Source organism: Corvus kubaryi, unplaced genomic scaffold (assembly GCF_017639235.1).
Source record: "Corvus kubaryi isolate FWS band 111438036 unplaced genomic scaffold, C.kubaryi_AGA036_p1.0 37353, whole genome shotgun sequence".
NCBI classification, from domain to species: domain Eukaryota; kingdom Metazoa; phylum Chordata; class Aves; order Passeriformes; family Corvidae; genus Corvus; species Corvus kubaryi.
In genome coordinates, this window is record NW_024581115.1 from 4,334,937 (window position 1) to 4,353,462 (window position 18,526).

General features: G+C 58.2%; 1 protein-coding gene across 9 annotated transcripts in view; it reads right to left on the bottom strand.

Annotated features, from left to right (window-relative positions):
• The window catches only part of MXRA7 (matrix remodeling associated 7), a 28,401-nt gene extending 12,841 nt beyond the window's left edge, over positions 1-15,560 (bottom strand). For 8 of the 9 annotated variants that reach the window (XR_006016755.1, XM_042032643.1, XM_042032653.1 and 5 more), the window contains exons 1-4: positions 15,020-15,560; positions 7,982-8,077; positions 5,871-5,931; positions 1,850-1,949 (exon numbers count right to left, since the gene is read on the bottom strand). Coding sequence is in view for 8 of the 9 variants with exons in the window: in XM_042032643.1 (XP_041888577.1) it covers positions 1,850-1,949; positions 5,871-5,931; positions 7,982-8,077; positions 15,020-15,475 (713 nt within the window). In the remaining variant the exon portion in view is untranslated. The remainder of the gene's footprint in view (positions 1-1,849; positions 1,950-5,870; positions 5,932-7,981; positions 8,078-15,019) is intronic. The other variant, XM_042032652.1, reaches the window with a different exon arrangement.
• Positions 15,561-18,526: the final 2,966 nt, after the last annotated feature.

Sequence of the window (18,526 nt, forward strand, 5' to 3'; positions counted from 1 at the left end):
TTAAAGAAATGAACAACACAAATATGGAAGAGAAGAAAATAAAGGAGCAGTAGGAAAAACATGTCTGCCAACGGCCCTCAGTGGGGAAGGCTGCTGAGAGCCTCCGAGGGACACGAAGCCCAGGCACTGTCCATCAGTTCCAGGTGCACTGTCCTGCCCTGGGACTGCTCCAGACACACAAGAGCAGAGGTGCCTGAGCGGTGCCATGTGCCCAGGACAGGTCCATCACCCCCTGGAGCCTGTTCTACAGTCCTGAGTACAAAACCCCCATCCCACCACATCCTTAGGCAGTGTCCCCTCAGTGTCCCCAGGTGACAAGGGCATTTTTTGCCACACAGGAGCCAGCCCAAGGCCCTGCAGGAGTCCTGGCCCTGAAAACCTGAGCAGTGATTGCTCAGCTGCTTTGGATGGAGCTGCTGGTGCAAAGGGTTTGAATTTACCGCCTGCAGGTAGATTTTTGCATCGGTGTTTGGCAGGATCCTGAAAAGCAAACCCCATCGAGCCCCATGGGTGTCCCTGGCATTCACTCAGTTCATCCCACCACCACCCTTCCCAAGTGAAAAATACAGTGACACTCACAGCCCTGCTCAGCGATTTACAGGGTGGGGACTTCAGGCACAACAAAGACACATGGAAAAGAAGAAAGCAAACGTTTTTTCCTGATGCCACCAATGCAGAATCAACCCCGTGCCAGAGGAAACCAGAGCTCATTTCTGTTGCTGACCCCAGAGCAGGGCAGGTCTCTGGATTTACTCTGCCTACCACAATGCCCTACTCATATCACAGAGATAAACCTCAGCCAGCCCAGCTGGTGGCATCACAAAGATGCTGCCCAAGGGCCTCAAGGCAAGGTTTGCTAGCAGGAGATGCCTGAGCCAGGGGTGAGCTGTGATCCTGTGATCCCCCCATCCATGCCTTCCCTGCTGTGCTCAAGTTTCTGCTTGGTTCTTTACACCAGGCCAGCTGTGGTGGTACTTAGACCATGATTTGACAGGCAAGGGGTGACAAACACCCCTAAATCACTCTCTGCAAACCTCTGGGTGGAGAACTGGGTCCCACAGCCGTCGGGACAGCAGTGGAGAGAACACCATCTCCCAGGCTTGTTGAGCCACCAGTGGGAAGTCAATTCCTTGGAGCTCGTCCTCAGGGAAGGGGTGTGAGCTGCAGGCACTTGTAAGGGAGCAGCCTGCCACAGAGCCCTCAGCTGTGGGGTTATTCCTTGTATAGGCTGGGGAATCTCGAGCCAGGAAGCTTGTTTTAAGTGACAGGACAGGTTCGACCTTTCTTCATGCAGGACTCAGGAGGACACTTCAGCTAAAAGTGCAAGGTGGACAATTCTCCATCTCTACCAGGCCCACTACTTGGTAAATCCCCACCACGTCCAGCTGAGGAGACAGCCCTGGGGATGGACACTTCCAGTATCGGCCCCATCTCAGCGAGCTCTAAAACCTCTCACTCCCTCACTTTGCCCCAGTACTGCTGAGCTGTGCCCATGTCCTTGGTTGGGAGGCCATCCACAGGGCCAAGGGAGGGGAAGTAACCAGAGATCAGATTCTCAACAGATACGTATCAACACAGAACTAATGGGATCAGGGCAAATACACCAGCTGCATCCGCTGGGAAATTTGGTCTAAGCATCCAGAGGAGCTCCAAAGGTATTTAGGGCCATCTCCTAAATCAGTGTGACTTTATTTGTTCTTGTGTCTTCCTGGGTGGGAGAGTTCTGGAACTCCAGAGCAATGAGATGCTGAGGGCAGTGTGGGGAGAGAGGTCTGAGCACACCCAGCTTGCTCCAAGGGCATGTCAGCCAGGTGGGCTTGGGCAAGAAAAGCAAGGAAGCTCAACTTACCTTTGTTCTTCCTCTAGTTCTTCTTTGGACATCATTGACTTGTACTGGTTTCCCCTCAGCTTTCCAGGACTGTATTTAAAAGAAAACGTCTCATCTGCAGCTGGAGAGGGGAGAGGGGAGACAAAAAAAGAGCAAGAAATCTGTGAACCAAAGACCTCCCGAGAGCCACAACCAACAGCACTGGGGTTGTTCCCTTGGGGTGCTCTCTGACCTCTGCTCCTGCACCCCAAATGCTCTGGCCACCCCAGCACACCTCCTGAGTCAGCTCCAATCTCCAGAAAGCCTGGGCAGTGCCAGGGAAGCAGTGTGGATCGCAGAGGAGAGCCAAGGTGCTGCCAGCCAGAGGATGGCAGGAGCCGGGCCACAGCCAGCACTGCAAACAGTGAGGACTGCTGAGAGCGAGCAGCCTGCTGGAAGCAGATCCCAGTAAATCCTCCAGCACAGGAACCATATGCTGTTGTTCTCCCTGGATTCAAAGCCTTGCAGGCCCATCTTGGCTTATCAAGGCATGCTAATCCTGCCCTGATTAACTCCCAGCATTTTCCGCTTCTCCTCTCTAGACTTGCATTCCTTCTCCCTCCCTCCCTCCCTCCCTCCCTCTCCTTGTCCAGGGGCCCTTTCCCAAGCTTGGGGCTCACGGATGGTGTCCCAGGCCATGCAGACCTGCAGCTCTCCTGCAGCCCTTGACAAAGCTTGTGAAAAGAAGATGCCACAAGGCAAATCCCAGGGCTGCAAACAGCACTGAGCCATGGCAGCCCCAGGAGCACCAACACAGCCGGGTCCAAGGCCCTCTGCCACCAGACCTGAAGAGGAAACCAAGGTCTCCTTCTCCTGGGTGCTCTCCCACCCGGCTCACCAGCCTCAGCCCTGTGCTAATTAGAGCACCAAAGCTCACAGACTCTGAGCCAAAGCCGATCCTTTTCCAATCGGATTTTGTTCGAGCACTATTTGCTTTTAAAAACCTCTCCCGTGCTTTATCTTCCTACAGATGGGAGAAAACAACAGGAGGGGAGGTCAATCCAAGAGGCGGCCCAGGAGGAGCTGCTGCTTTGAGTAGTCGCCTTTGTGGGTTATCCGTGGGCTGCTTATCTGAGAGCCTTTATCTCCCAAGGACTGCAGGACTTGGCTGCTTCACATCCAACCATCCAGCACTGCTGTTTCCACATTCCCAGAAACATCTGCTGCTTCCCCCGACCCTCAGAGCCCTGGGGATGCTTCCAAGGGGTACACAAAAGGAAGATGTTACTTCATCATCTGCATGGCCCTGAAAAATTGCACATGATCCACAAACCAGTATCCAGGATACCTACCAGCTCCAGCAGGACCCCTAAAGGAGTGAAACCCCTGGCAGGAGAGAAAGCCCCAAGTTGTACGTAACACATGGATGGATCCTCTGTCCCCATTAACACATGAAGCTCCTTCCCATCCTCTCCACTGCTGTTGTGGCCATATTCATGATTGTCTCTCCTCCTTCACCTGCCCAAATGAAAAACCCCTCACAGCTCTTCCCCTCCCTTCCTCACACCCAGGGTTCAGCAGCAGCAGCTTCCCTCTCTTTTCCAATCAATACTGACTGCCCTTAAGGATTTTTCTCCTTGTGTTCAGTACCTTGATTTCGGGGTTTCTCCAACCCCAAGCTCGTGCCCACATTCAGCTGCTGCCAGACCTTGGGGACCCCCTTGTAAAAGGCAAGTCAGAGCCTCATCTGAACCAGATCCAGAACCAGAGATCTCAGAAACAAGCAGTGCAAGCCTTCCCGGGGAGACACTGGAGTGACCATGCCTGGGAGTGGGATGGGAATTTCACAGAGACCTCCTCCCTGCTAATGCCCACATTTCCTCACTTCTTTACATCTCCAAGTTCCTGATCTTGGGGAGCTTCCCTGGGAAGTCCTGCTGAGTTACTGCTCAGTTACTGATCCAGAGTATTTCTCTAAGCCTTAAATGCCATCGGGGCTCCCAGGGGATGCAAACCCTTTATCCAGCTTTGTCACAAATGTGTGAACGCAAGCAGCCCAAAGCTGTGGTCTGCAGCCCCAAACATTCAGCTTGGCCATATTCCACTTCCCTCAGTGGGAAACCCTCTCCACGGGCAAACAAACAAACCTGGCCAGCTGGAAACAAGCAGTAATGCTGCAGCTTATCAGCACTTTGGGTGACCATAAAAGTGCATGGAAAGAAAATTCAGCTGGCTGCTGCTTTGGGAGATATTAGGAGAAAGAAAAAAAAAAAGAGGGTGTAACATCCTGTTCCTGACGCTGGTGCAGAGCAGGAGCTGTTCATTACCTTTGTAAAGCTCGACTGATTTCAAGGACAATTAAGATTGTTTCCTTCACGTGGTTTTCAGCAAAATCAAGTGAGATTAGGGATTTAGACTGGCCCAAAAAGAGTAGCTTAGTTGCCACCTCACCAAAATAATAAGGGAGGAAGGAGGCAAGGAAGGTCCCCATCTCCCTGCCCACACGGTGTGATTAAAAAAAGGAGACAGTGTGTGGCTTTGGAAACCTCTGGCTGTTTTTTGAGCTCAGGAACTTTTTTGCAGATTGAAAATGAACTTCAGGAAACACACAGAAAAGGGGAGGCTGGGTTTTCATGTAGACAGGGAAAACACTACAGGAATAGGAGGTGACCTACTTACTGAGAGCCTCCATGATGAGTTCATATTAAAGAAAACATTTGTCTTTCATCTCTGTGCCCTCGCCTTGCCAGTGCTGTGACCCTGAGCTGGCAGGGTGAGAGCAGCCCCAAGAGTGCACCTCTCCCCTGAACATGCTTGCTCTGGGCGTGATCCACGTGTTATCCCTGCCAGCTCCCTGCCCGAAGTGTTGGGAAGGCTGCTCCCGTGGTTTTGGTCAGAGGGCAGCATCCCAGGCTGGTGACAGATGCCTGCAGGATCCCCACATGCCCCAGGGGAATCTCTGCTGGTGGGTTAAGTGGGGCCAGCACACACAGGAGACAGGGAAGGAAGGAGCAGGGCTGATGCCAGCAGAGCCAGGGTACTGCTGGCATTCCCAGCTGCATCCTGCTGTCTCCTCACCAGGCTGGGCCATCTCTTTGCTCAGCCCCACCATAAAACACTTCAGAAAGGGTGTGAATAATTCAGGAGAGCAGTCAGGGGCTGCCTGCAGGACGTGCTTAGGGAGGACACAGTGCTAGCCAGGACTCACAGCCAGGGGCCATCATCTTCTCCTGATCCCAAGTCACAGCCACTTCGGAACGATGCCCTGCGCTGCCAGGGCAGCCCTGGAACAGAGCTGAACCCACAGAGGCAGACACTGGCAGAGCAGCATTACTGAGCACCCATTTGGCAGGATACACCCATCAATCCTCAAACCAGACTTCTCACAGACCCCACGGTGACATCCCCAACCCCCAGTGCTGTGAGGAAGCCTAGCGGGGTGGAATGAGGGTCTTTTGGGAGCCCCGTCTCCAAAGGTGCTTCCCCCACCTTGCAGGAATGGCACCAGGATTAAAATTTGATTCTCTGTGGCATTAGGCATAATCCATCCTCCCGAGCTGGGGGATTGCACACAGCACCTTCGAACAGCCAGGCAGAAAGTGGGGCAGGGAAGGGAGAGCACCCCAAGGCCTCCTGCTGCCCCAGCTGTCCCCAGCCACCCCAAGCCAGGACTCCTGGGGACATCCCAGCGTCTCAGGGCTGCTCAGGGGAGCAGAGTCCCCTTCAGACACACATTCCTGCTCGGCACCATCTGTTTCATTGTCTTAGGAGTGCAGCAGTTGTCACCCCAATTAGTCAATTAATCATTTTCCAATCAACTAATTGGCTAATCAGTTAAACGTGGCTCTGACTAAAGCCCCTGGAGATTGTCTTGGATGCAGGCAAGGAGCTTTTGGAGCAGCTGCATCACAAAGCTACCCCATGGCAAACAGCCCAAGGGCACCTGGGGAAGGGGTAGGAATTTCCTCAACACCTCCTGGAGGAAGGAGACCATTCCCAAGCACTCAGGGCTTCAGACCTGTCCATAATCTCCCTGCAGAGTTCTGGCTTGCTTGACACTCACCATCCTCATCCTCCGGCTCTCTCACCACCAGCTTCTCGTTTTCTGAGTCCACCTCTTCCTCCTGGAGGAGTTAAAAACAGAGCAGCCATGAGGAGAAGGTGCTATGCTGAATAACCCATGCTGGGTTGGGGCAGGGCTGGGATGCAGAGCCTGGAGCTCCTGTGGAGGGCTGGGCACCCCTTCCCTGCTTCCTCCATGGAACAGGACAAAAGGATGCTCGCTACTGGGTGAGGTTTATTCATCTTCTTTCCTCTCACTGGTCAGTCACAGGGATCTGGCCCACCCAAAGCTGTGAAATGCAAATGCCTCCCCATAACTGAAGAGATTAAAGTTTTTAAGAAGAGCCTTGTGCCTGAGCACCCTCCTCCCCACTGCACCCCCACCACCCCTCCTGCCCAGGGACAGGCAGGGGACTGAGCCAAGAGTCATGGGGACATCTGTGTGCCCCCAGGCCAGGCTTGGACAGACTGTCCTGGTATTAGGAAAAGGTGGATCCCCAGCCAAAGCCCCCCTGCAGCTGAAGCACGGGGACGTTCACCAGTCGGGCCCAGTGGTCGAAGGCAGCACTGGGGAGTTGTGCTGGGACCCCTCCAGGAGCCATCCACAGCCTGGAGCACAGGTGGGAGCAGCAACAGCATGTTTTGGGTTTTTTTTTTTTTATGCAAAGCAATTTTGGAAGTTTTGGGGTTCCGTTCTACAAGGTACAATGCACTTAATGAAGCCCAGATTCCTTGTCCTGTTCAGAAACTCCAAGCAGGGAGAAAGGGAAGCACTCCAGCTCTGGCAGAGCCCTTCCATAAGTGATTTCCTCCAGCACAGCCCTGTGCTCCAGCTGCAAACCCCTGTGAGCCAAGCCCAGGGGTCAACAGCACCTTGGGCTGTCCTCCTGCATCCCTGGCCCTGTGCACCCCATGGGCTGGCAAAAGGGCAAAGCACATGGCAGAGAGGGGAGGAGCAGCATGGAGGGAGGCTGCCAAGCTCCATATCATCAAGGGACACATGGGAAAAGCTGGGGTGAAGGAGACCCAAGGGAAATGATGCTGGCCCAAGAGGGACCATGCACAGAGTCAAGTGCTGGCTTTGCAGTGCAGAGCTTTGGAGGAGCTGCTGGAGCACAGCCCCGGCCCAGAACTGGGTTAGTTTGTCATCAGGGTGGAATGTGCATTATTCACAGCCACTTGGCTTCCTCTGGCCACTCTGTTCCCCAGAAGGAGATGCCACTGGGACCCCCCACCCGCTGCAGCCATGGCTATTTTGGGCCACAATTCCAAACATGGGCACTTCCCGCTGGACACCCGGACTTCCCCTGAGGATGGCTGGGGAGGCACCCAAAGGAGTGGCCTCAGGGAGGGGATACTCAGCTCTGGTGACTCGGCTACAAGCCCAGGGCAGTAGTTCCCCATTCTATCCATCTTTCCCTGAGAGCTGGGACATCCCCTGGGAGACCCAACCCTCCGGGAGCAGACACAAGGAGGGGGATTTTAGCCCCTTCCTTGCCTGGGCATTAGGAACTGAGCATTTAACATTGACAGCAAGCAGGAAATTTGGGTGGCAAACCTCCAAGGAAGGAAAATGTATCTGCTCCAACACAGAGGAAGAGGCACTTGACAGGAGCAGAGAGGGAACAGCCAGGGATGCCAGGCTGGCAGGCGACAGCAGCGTGCCGGGGCCGTCTGGGCCCCCCTGCTCGTGGCAGCCAGGAGCTGCCTACAGCACAACACTTTTCTGCTTGGATGGCTTGGAGGCAGATGCCAGCACCTCCCTTCCCCCCCGTGCTGTGGCCCCAGACTCCACATCCCTGTCCCTCTGCCTTCCTGGGGCTGCTCCCTCCTGCAGCCATTGTGGTCCAGCTGCCTCCAAGGGACCCCCCCTCACTGACCCCCATCCCCGGGGCATTGCTCCCTCCACCTCCAAGAAGTACACCTGCACCTGGAACACCATTTCTTTCTGTTTTAAATGGGGGGAGTCATTAAGAGGCCACCCAACCCCACCAGGGGAGAAGAGCAGGCAAGCTTTGCCCCCTCCCCATGGCCACTGCCACCCTGGGACAATGTCCCACCCACACTGTGTGCTGTGCCACCCTCCCCAGGCTGGCTCTCCCTCCCACGCACCTCTGCATGGCTGGAAAGTGCTGCGTGGCCACACGTGTCCTCTGCTTGTCCTGTGTGCCCGAGGCTGGATCCAGGCGAGGCACCCAATGGTGGTATCTGAAAAAGGGCAAAAGCTTTGAGCACAGACACCCCCAGCTCTCTGGATGTGGCCAATAGCCCACCTTGCCCCATGCCCGAGCCTGTGCTGCCTCTGATCCATGTGCCAAGCCATGGCATGGCTGCTGGAGTGAGGAACACCAGAGAGCTCCAGTGCCCAGCCCTGGAGCCAGGGTTTGGGGCTCATGAGCTGCTCTCTGCGGCAGCCCCAGCCCATGGGATGGCACTGGAGCAAGGAGCCATCAGTGAGGGGGACTGGCTCTGCTGGGCTGCCCGTGTGTCCTGGCAGGGCTGGAGGCAGCGTCCCGGGATGCTGATGCAGCAGATCAGGACTAGCAGGAAGGGAGAGGACATGCTCGGTTTGTTAATGCTCTGCCAGCTGCCTTCTCCATCCCAGGCAAACACCCCCTGCAAACCCCTCCAGCAATCCTGGGGCTGGGGCTTCCCAGCCCTCTCGGCCCCACAGCAGCTGTAGGTGGCCTCGGCCCCCGTGCACAGCCAGCTTTTCCTGTCCAAAACCTGCTCAGATGAAGGTTTCCCTGCTGTGCCTGGAGGGCTGTGGAGGAGGATCCGCGTGGGCTGGGAGCAGGGACACCGTGTCCCTTGCAGTGAAATACCAGCGCCGGGCTGGGAACAGCCTCTGGGCTGGCTGGAAACGGCAGCAGGGACAAAGCCCAACCTCGAGCCTGGCTGTGCCCCTGCGAGCCAGAGAGGAGGGGAGAGCCCTCTCTGCCTGGAGCAGCCCCGAATTTCAGAGCTCTCAGCCCTGCCGTGGGCGGTGGGTGCTGCTGTCCCGGCTCCATCGCAGCCGAGGGATGCTCCGAGAGGAGGGCAGCGCCCTGCAGCCAAAACAGGGAAGGGGGAGGCGTTGGGACAACACTGGGAGACACCAAAGAGGATATCGTGGCACCCCAGGCACTGCTCTTCCGCAGGAAGCACAGCCCAGGGGGAATGCAGGGAGACGGTTTTGAGCAGCTGGGAGTGAGGGAAGGAACAGCTGGAGAAGGAAGGACCTGAGTGCTCTGTCCAACAGCCCACAAACCAGCATCCCTCCGGTGCGCAGCGGCCACGAAAACCTCCCCGCAGGAAAGAAAGAAGGCGAGAATCAGCACTGCAGGGAGCCGTGCGCGTCATTATCCGGGAGCATCTGGAGGAGACTTGACACGGGCCGCCCCGAGCAGCTGCTGCGGCGAACAAAGATCTCATTGCGGAGCCGAGGGGACGCGTTGGGCGGCAGCTGCCTGGCCCCGGGGCCACGCAGGGCTGGGAACGCTCCCTGCCCGCTCCTGCCCGCGGGCGGCACGGAGCCAGCCCAGCCCGCAGCACATCCCGTGCCCCGGTACACCTGAATCGGACCCGGGCACAGCTCGCCCGGAGCTCCGGAAAGCCCAGGGTTAAAATCCAGCAAGTCATCCACCTTAAATAACAAGGCGGAGATCCATCTGCCTCGGCGTTTGGCAGCTCCTGGCTGCGGAGCCGAAGCATTTGTTGGATGATCACAAACGTGCTGCTGCCCTTTAGCTCCATGGCCACGAGCGAGATGCCCGTGCGAGGCTGACTCTGTCAGCGGGCTTTGGACCAAAGCAGAGCCAGGACAAGGCTTCGGGGACATTTTGGACACAGTCAGCACTCACCGTGGACAACCCTGAGTCTCCCAGGGGAGGATGGCTCAGATAGAGGAGCTTGGCATTATGACCCCAAATCACCCCCTCATGGCTCTGCCACCACTGAACCCTCTCTCAGCCTACGGGAGATGGGAGCCAGGCTTCCCACCACAGCATCATCTGGTTTTCAGCTCATTTCTGGCCATTTCCTCCCCACTTCCTCTCATCCCCCATCCAAACCCCACTGAGCAATGGGTTTCTTTCTCAGAAAGGACAAGAGGAGACTTTGGAGGTGGTGTGTCCCTCACCCTTTCTTCAGCTGAAGGGACAGCCCTGGCACCTATGGGCAGGTTGGGGCCAAATAAGTGCCCTGTTTCAGCTTCAGGAAAAGGGAAGATCCCAGGCTGCAAAGCAAGAGGAGAAAATTATCTTGGATTAAACTCCTGGGCCCTGTGTGTTGCCATTTATGGCTGCACTTTCTGCTCCAAGCCTGATGCAAGACATTGCAAGAGGGAAAGAAAGCAGACAGGAGAGAGCCAGCCAGAAAGAGAAAAGCCAGGAGAAAAGGGGAATGAAGAAACCTTTACAAAAGACTAAAAAATAATAATGTGGGGCAGAGTTTAGCAGAGCAAAGCAGCTGCTCTGTCGGCAGCTCCCCTTCACCCACCACTGGGGCTCTCCGTCCTCCCGCCAGCCAGAGAAGCAGCTGCTACAGAACAAGAGCAGTTTTGCAGCCCTGGTGATGCTCCTGCCAGCTCTGGGGTGCCTGGAGAGGATGTGCCTCATGGGGAGACGGCGTTTTGCAGGTCTGAGCCCCGCAAAGAGTGGGAGCGACTGCTCCTGCCACTTCCCCTGTCACCACTACAGGCAAGGACAAGCCACAGAGCGGGCAGAGCATTTCTGAAGCTCCGGGACCATCCAGCTCTTAATGAGAATCAGGCAGTGCCAGGGCTGATGAGGAAAACACTGGTGTGTCCCTCAGCAGGGTGCAGAGCCCAGCTCAGCAGCACCCATCCCTGCAGGCACCACCACATCCCAGCATGCCTCCCCAAGGATCACATCCAGCCGGCTCATTCCCTTTTTGCTACAGCCTCTGGGAAGCAAACACCACACACCAGCACATCCCTGGCTGCCCAGATGAGCTGGATGGCATCCTTGGGAGCAGTGGCAGGCAAAGCTGGCCCTCACCTGGCAGGCCTTCACATAGGTGGGCACTTCAGGAGGCAAAGAGTCCTCGTGGCCTCTGCTCCAGCAGCACCCCAGCTCTGGCACAGCTCCCAGGGCTTTACCCAGCCCAGCAGGACCTGGGCAGCAGCCCAACCTCCTGGACCATGTGGGGGACTCAACACAGACCCCAATGCCACCGTGCCCCACACCACGTCCCAGCACCAGCTCCATGGCTGGCATTCACGGGGGCACAACACGTGCACAGGCTCCCCGGGGTGTGACACACGTCCTGTCTCACTTCCCAGTTTCCAGCCACTGCAAGAGATGATGCATTTGTCCTTGGCACAGGCTGCTCTGGGTGAGAGCTGGGCACATCTGAGCAGTCAGGGATCTGGGTGGGGAGCCCTGCATTGCCTGGCAGTGCTGCTGCCAAGGCTGTGACAAGGGGTAGCACATCACCACATCCCTTCCCCAGTGCCCTGTGGGACGGTGGAGCTCCTGTCCCAGCCCGCTGGCAGTGCAAACACAGCCTGAACAGCTGCCAATTACAGCCAGACTTAATTAGACACCCTCTCCCCTCCAGCACAGGGAGGGCAGGCAGAAAGTATTAGAGGGGGAAATGACGACTTTTTAAGTGTAAAGAGGGCTCCTGGTGGGAGCGGGGTGGTTTGTGCTGCCTGGTGTGTGCAGAGGCACCGGGAGCCCCAGCAAGGCGCAGATTGGGGTGGGGGGCACAGGGGAAACGCACCAGGAGCTTGGCAGAAGGGACAGATGAAGCCTTTGTGCCTCTGCTATGCAGGTGACAGCCCCACAAGCTGCCCTGCTCAGGCAGGGTTTGTGTGTCCCCTCTCCCCACTGTCACCCACTTGCCACTGCTCTGTTTGAAGCCCTCAGCTGCAATTAACCCTTGGCCAACCAGCCAGGCTGCCGTGCCCAGGCACTGCCCACTCACCCTTCCCATCTCCAGAGCATTTTGGCCAGGATGGCATCCCGGCAGTGCTCTGGTCCAACACTGAAAACCCCGCCCGGTCCCTGCCACTTCCAGGACAGAATGGCTCGTTAGAGAGCTGAAGTTTGTGAGGGTTTTTCACAAGAACCACGCTCCACTCCGCAGCTCCAGCGCCGCTGCCGTTCCCACCCAGCAGCTTTTCATTAGGGGATTGCTTTGACAGCACTGCCTCATCCGTTAACGAGCTGGGGATGGGGATGAGAACAGACAACGACAGATTAATTAAGTTTTTTTCAGTGATGGGAGCCAGTAGAGACAAGGGGAACTACTACCAGCAGTTAAGGGAAACAAGGACTCCTGAGCTCCTTTTCCTGCTCTGCCGCTGGTTCATTTCGTAGCCCTGAGCACGATGCTGCAATGAACTGGTCACTGCAGAGAAGGGCAGGGAGCCTTCAGTTGTAGCGATTTACCATCCCTGCAGGAGATGGAAGCAGGAGGGAGGCTGGGACACACAGCTACCCCAGCAGACCCCAGTTTGCACAGGCAGGGAGCAGGGAAGGAGGAGGCAGCGGGATGCACGGCTCCAGCCCGTCATTAACACACCGAGGCTGCTCTCCCTGGGCGGGTTCATCCATCGGCATTTTGGTCGAGTCGTTAATGGCTGCGGGGAAGCCGATCCAGCCTGGCACAGTGCGTGCTAAGCAAACAGGGGGGAAAGAAAATAAATAAGGAAAGCAAATAAATAAGGAAAGCAAGCTCTCCGGGTGCCGAGCACAGCCCTCTGCTTGCTGATGTACTGAGAAGCCCTGAGCCTGCAGGAGCCAGCAGCGGGACAGGGGCTGGGAGCTTCGTCTGCTGAGTCACATCAGGGCACCGCAGCCCTCGGCCGAGCCAAGACAGGCTGGAAAGGGAATGATTCCATCAGCAGCCGCCTGCAAAGCACTCCCTGCTCTGCCCAGGGCCAGCCCCATCCCTGCCTGTAATATCTCCTGGGCTTGGGTCTGAGTGGTGCTGGAGGAGGAGAAGGATGAAGCAACTTTGAGAATGTTCGTAGGGAGCAAAACCAAGGAATCCAGGGAGACTCTGCAGAGTTGTGGATGGTCTCTCCCACTCTGCCCACAGGACCACCCCTTGGATCAGCAGGCTGGGCACTGCCACACGTGTGTGGTGCCTGCTGGAAGTGCACGTAGTCCCTCGGCCGTGCCACCCAGCCCCGGGGCCGGCCAGCCTGGCCAGGCAGCGCTGGCAACCACGGGGTCATGCGCGGGCCACAGCTCCCGAACACTTACTCAGCAGCGAGAAGCATCGCTCCCCCTCCCACTGCTCCCCACCACCACCCACATCACACGTGCCTGGTCCCTGTCCTTCCCAAAGGGATGCTGCTCAGGCCCAGGGTGACTTGTTTTGCCTTGCTCCCACAGTGAGGGAACGATTTCCCAGGAGGAAAAGCTGGCCAGGACCTTGCTCAGCTCCAGTGCCCCCTTTGCTGCAAGAGGGGCTGAGAGCAGTGAGGGGACCCAGTCCCACAGAGCCCAGCTGGGCCTCTGGAGGACACAGAACTCCCCGTTTCTCGAGTAAGAACTCATTCCAGGCACACAAAACCCTGTTACTGCACCTGTGCCGAGAGGGGATAAAGGACCTGAGCCCTTCTCTGAAGGCAACAAGCACTGCAGCAGTGGCTGTTCAAAGAAATCAGGGCTGAAGAGCAGCCAGAGGGGAGGAAAACATTCCCAAGACTTGAGCTAGCCGCAGAGGAACCTGTGGGCTCCGGCAGCTCTGGATCCGGCCGTCTGTCCCGATAGGTGCTGCACCTCCCCAGAGAGCAGCTCCGGCCCAGTGGCCAACTTTGGTGCTGAGCTGGCCCAGCCAGGACCCAGCTGGTTAATGGTGGCCCAGGAGTTCTCCAGAGATCCTGATACTCAAAGGCACCAATAAATCACACGACAGAGAAACAGATGTGGTTTCCAGGACACCGGGACAAGGGATGGGACTGCTCAAGAGCTGTAGCCATGGCCAAGGGGCACCAGGAAGGGGAGAGGGAGAGCTCCGAGGCTCAGAAACCACGAGAGGAGGTGCTGAGGAGCACAGGGAGGCAGAGCCACATCCCAGCCCCGAGATCAGGTCAGGGCTCACCCCGAGCTGTTACAGAGCACCACAGCGCAGAGCAGGGTGTGCAAGCCCCCGGGACCTGCCCAAGGCCATCCAGTGAGTCAGTGGAGATGCTTTCCAAGGCGAGGGCTGTCTACGCACTGCCCGGCAGCCTGGATACAGTTGCTGAGGATTACAAATGCTGCTAATAATAGCCAGGAGGCGACTGGGCCCCAGCCCTTCGAGCCCCGGCCCAAACACGCTGCCGGCACACGGTGACGCTCCCGCATTCCCGAGCCGCCCCAGCACTCCCTTCCTGCCTTTGGACAAGGGGCCACATGGGAGAAAACCACCAAGGCAGGGAGTTCAGGCACCTCAGGTTGTCACCGAGTCCCATCCAGGCTGGGCAAGAGCAGAACAAGATCTTCCCACGGACATTGGGTCACCCTTTTATCTTTAAACAAGATCCGGTGGAGGAGGAGGATTTACCGGGCGTTTATAGGCATCGCTGCCGCCCCCAGCCCCCCCAGTTCAGCCAGGGGTCAGAGCTTGGGGCCAGAATCCTGCTGGGGCTGGGAAGGAGTGGGGCGGTCCCTTCCCTGGGGCAGCCAGGGACAGCGCAAGGAATCTGTGCTGGCACGGGGACAGTTTGCTGTAACCCACAGCAAAGGGATGCGGACGGGAAGAACAAACACATCCACATACCCCAGCACCTGGATAAGCCCTTGGGGAAAGGAAAAGACTCACAGGGGTTAGATGTGCACCCAGGAGAGGCTCGCACTGACATACGCTTCTCTTCCCTTAAATCTTCACTTTCTTGATTATTTTTAGGAGCATTCCTTGGGGAACGGGATTGGGAAGGAGCCAGAACCGCCCACCCCCCACCCCCCCCTCCCCAAACCGCTGCCTCCCTCGGGGACAACGGGCTTGTCCCCACCGAAGACAAAACATGGGTTTTACTGGACCGCTCTTATTTTAGGGAAAAACCCCGGGCGCTGCTCCCTCCCCGCCACCCGCGGGGACAGAGGGCTGGAGAAGGGCCGCCACGGGGGGGGGGGGGGGGAGGGTTGGAGGGACCCCGGCTGCGGGAACCCCGGCGGTCCCGGGTGAGGCTCCTCGGGGAGCCGGCCTCACCTTGCTCTCCGCATCCTCTCGGTGCCCGGGCTGCTGGGGCTCCGCAGGATGCTTCCGGGGCTCCTCAGGATGCTGCTGGGGCTCCGCGGGCGGCTGCCGGGGCTCCGCGGGCGGCTGCCGGGGGATGCTCTCGGCCGCCGCGGGGCTGGGCTCGGCCGCGGGGCCCGGCTCCGCCGGCGCCTCCCGCTGCTCGGCGACCGCCTCCTTCCCCTCGTCGCCCGCCCCGACCTCCTCCACCGGCACCCGGCTGCCCTCGTCCTCCGGCCCTTCGGTCGCTGCCGCTGCTTCGCCCCCGGGGCCGCCCTCCCGAGCCGGCTCCGCCGCGGGCTCCTGGGGCCGCTCCGCCGCCCGCTCGCCGCCGCCTCCCCGCAGCCTCAGGAAGACGGAGGCGAGGACGAGGGCCAGGACGGTGAAGAGCAGCGGGACGGCCAGGTACAAGTCCACGGCCAGGTCCATCCTGCCCTGCCGCCGGAGCCCGCCCGACCCGACTGCGCGGCCGCGGGGGGTGCGCGGGCAGCGCTCGGCCGGCGGCGGGGCTGGGCCGGCTCTCGGCCGGCTTTACCCGGCGTCATCCGCCGGCCCTGCCCACCGCCCCGGCCCCCCCGGCCCCGGCACCCATCTCCCGCTCCCAGCCGGCAGCCAGAGCCAGGCCCCGCTCCCTGCCCGCCGGGGATGCGCGCCCGCATCCACCCGCACCCAGGGGTGGGATTTGGGAAGGGGCGACCGGGAGAGGAACGCTTGGGCTGCGAGCAACCCGGCTCTGCCTGATGCGAGAGCCCAGCTTGGGACAAGGGGATCGTTCATCAGACACGGCCTTATACCCACAAAATCATTCCCAAGCTGCTCGGCAGTCGCTCTCATCGTCAAATCCTAGAATTATTTACATTGGAAAAGACTTCTAAGATCATCACCCCTTTCAGTGAAGAAATTGTTCCTAATACCCAATCTAAACCTCCTCTGGCGCAACTTGAGGACATTTCCTCTTGTCCTGTCACTCGTTAACGGGTCCCATTCGTAATGATGGGAAGGTGTCTGTCTCCCGGGATGCTGCCTGCGGGCGGGCAGGCACCCAGGGCCTGGTGAGCTCTGGCACACTGGGGTGTCAGCTGGCCTCCGGGCAATGTTTAATGACCATCTGCACCTTGTTAGCCCTTGGCTGGGTAGTGGAGGGGCTGGCAGGGCCAGGAAGGCTGTCCTGACTCCCCTGGGTGAGCAGCATCTGGCAGCACATCCATGCCAAGCTCCAGAGCATCACTCCACCTTCCCCAGAAGCTGCAGGCGATATCAGTGGCTCATTTGTGCCATGAACTGCTGTTGTACCCACCAGGTAAAGTTGGTGCCCGGAGCAGCTGGGCTGCCAGAGCCTCCCCCCCGAGCATCTTGCTGCTGGGCGGTCTGAAAAGCAGGAGATGTGCCCAAAAGCCATCACAAGCTGGCAAAGAGAGTGGCCAAGGAGTTGTCAGGTCCCTCCAAGACTCTGCCACTGAGGATTTCCTCTCGAGACCGCTGGGAGGATTAGCCAACCTTTTACAAAGCAGGCTGAAATTAGAAGGCCTAAGCTATTGCTGCCAGGGTGAGACCAGCATGGAGCTGGATGCATGCGAGGGGAGCAGACATGGGAATTCACCCCAGACAGTTTCTTCGAGGGAAAAGGCTCCGGAGATACCACCAGGAGCAGAGTTTTTTTATTGACTGACCAAAGACAAAACTCAAAGAAAGATGGGATTAAATCTCCGGGTAGGAGGAAGGAAGTGAAGCCATGATCCTCACCGCGTTTGTCTTTATTGGTAATCCTATCAGGCAGGCAATCATTAGCGTATGGATAATTGTATTCTTAGCAACAACCAACCACGGTACTTATCTCCCCTTCTCCCGCAGAGCTTTGCATTTCCTGGGTCCAGATCTCAGAGCTGCTCTAGAGCTCAGCCAAATCACCCGGAGATTGGCAGCATTACAGTGCTGTTTGGTTCAGCAGCTTTTTCCATGAGTGTTTGGTCCCTTCTCCCCCCTACTTGCCCAAATCCCAGTAGCCATGAAGGCATCACCCCGAGTCCAGTGCATCACTTGCTTTTGGAGGCTTCCCCTGAGCCCTGGAAAATTGCTCACGGCCAGAGACAGAACCAGGGTGGGGGAGCTCCAGGGACTGGGTCCTTGCTCCTGTGCTCAGTGGACTGTCAGCTCTGGGCACCAAGAGAAGTTCTGGGTGAGACTGACAGAAACTGGCCACTGTGAGCTGCTAATAGGGCGACATGGGGTGTTCTGGTGTCACACACATTTCCAGCTGTCACAGTGCCCTTGATTACTGCCAACACCCAGGACACCTCCTGCTCTTTCTCCCTGGCAGTGTAAATTTTCCACGGCTCTGGGTTGGAAGTGTGTTGGAGGGTGTTTGCCCGCTCAGGAATGCAGCAGCATGTGGCTTGCATTAACCCAGCACGGAGACTGAGCACTTCAGCCAGCACCCTCCCAAGCAGGATTTATCACTGCCTTAAAATAAGAGAAGCTGGTCCTGACAGCTTCTGCTGAGGTTGGAATCCCTGACAAGGGAATCAACAGGAGCCTCAGAGGTGCTCATTAGCAGCTCCTGGCTCTGGACCTGCAGCGATTCCCTCTCAGGTTGCTGGAACCTGTGGCACTCACAGGAGCTGCAGGGTTTGGATGTCTGTGAAAAACAACACTCCTGGTCTTGAGAGCAACAGCCAGGAACAGCAAGGACACATCTCCCAGAAGAGCCGCTCTAACTGAGCCAAACTCATGCAGTAACGAGGTGACAGGATCAGCAACAGAGCTCAGCTCCCCATGCCCAGGTTTCGGGTGAGAGCTTCTCCTGCAGAATGTGATCTGATGGGGATGATCCCCCAAGCAGAATTTGGGCCCAGCAGGTCCCGTGTGATGCCGACTTGTCCCCTCCATGGCTCTCAGAGGGAACTGATGGAGTAAACTCGGCCTGGTCCCCGGCCAAAGCTCCCGCTGGGAAGCACAGAGGTATCTCTGGGGTTCCCCTGTCAATTTACAAGGCACGATTGATGCCTCCGGCTTTGTCATGCACGCTGCGGGACAGGAGGAGATGGATTCACTCACCAGGTCAGCCAGGCAGGCTCCCAGCCAGGGATCTCTGCCCTGGGCCTGCCCGCCAGCCCCGGGAGAGACGAGCACGGAGTCTGCTGGCAGGGGGGGCTCGGGGAGGGTTTCACCTGGGCACGGTACCCCCGCCCCAGCCCCAGCCCAGGCTCGGGCTGAGCCCGGAGCGGGACAGCAGCAGCAGCAGCGGCTGGAGCGCGCTGCCCTCTCTCGGGAGGAGAACCGCCCTGCAGCGCCCGGCGGGCCGGGATGGCTGGGGACGGTCCCCGAGAGCCCCGGGCGGGCCGGGATGGCTGGGGACGGTCCCCGAGAGCCCCGGGCGGGCAGGGGATGGCTGGGAACGGTCCCCGAGAGCCCCGGGCGGGCAGGGGATGGCTGGGGACGGTCCCCGAGAGCCCCGGGCGGGCAGGGGATGGCTGAGGACGG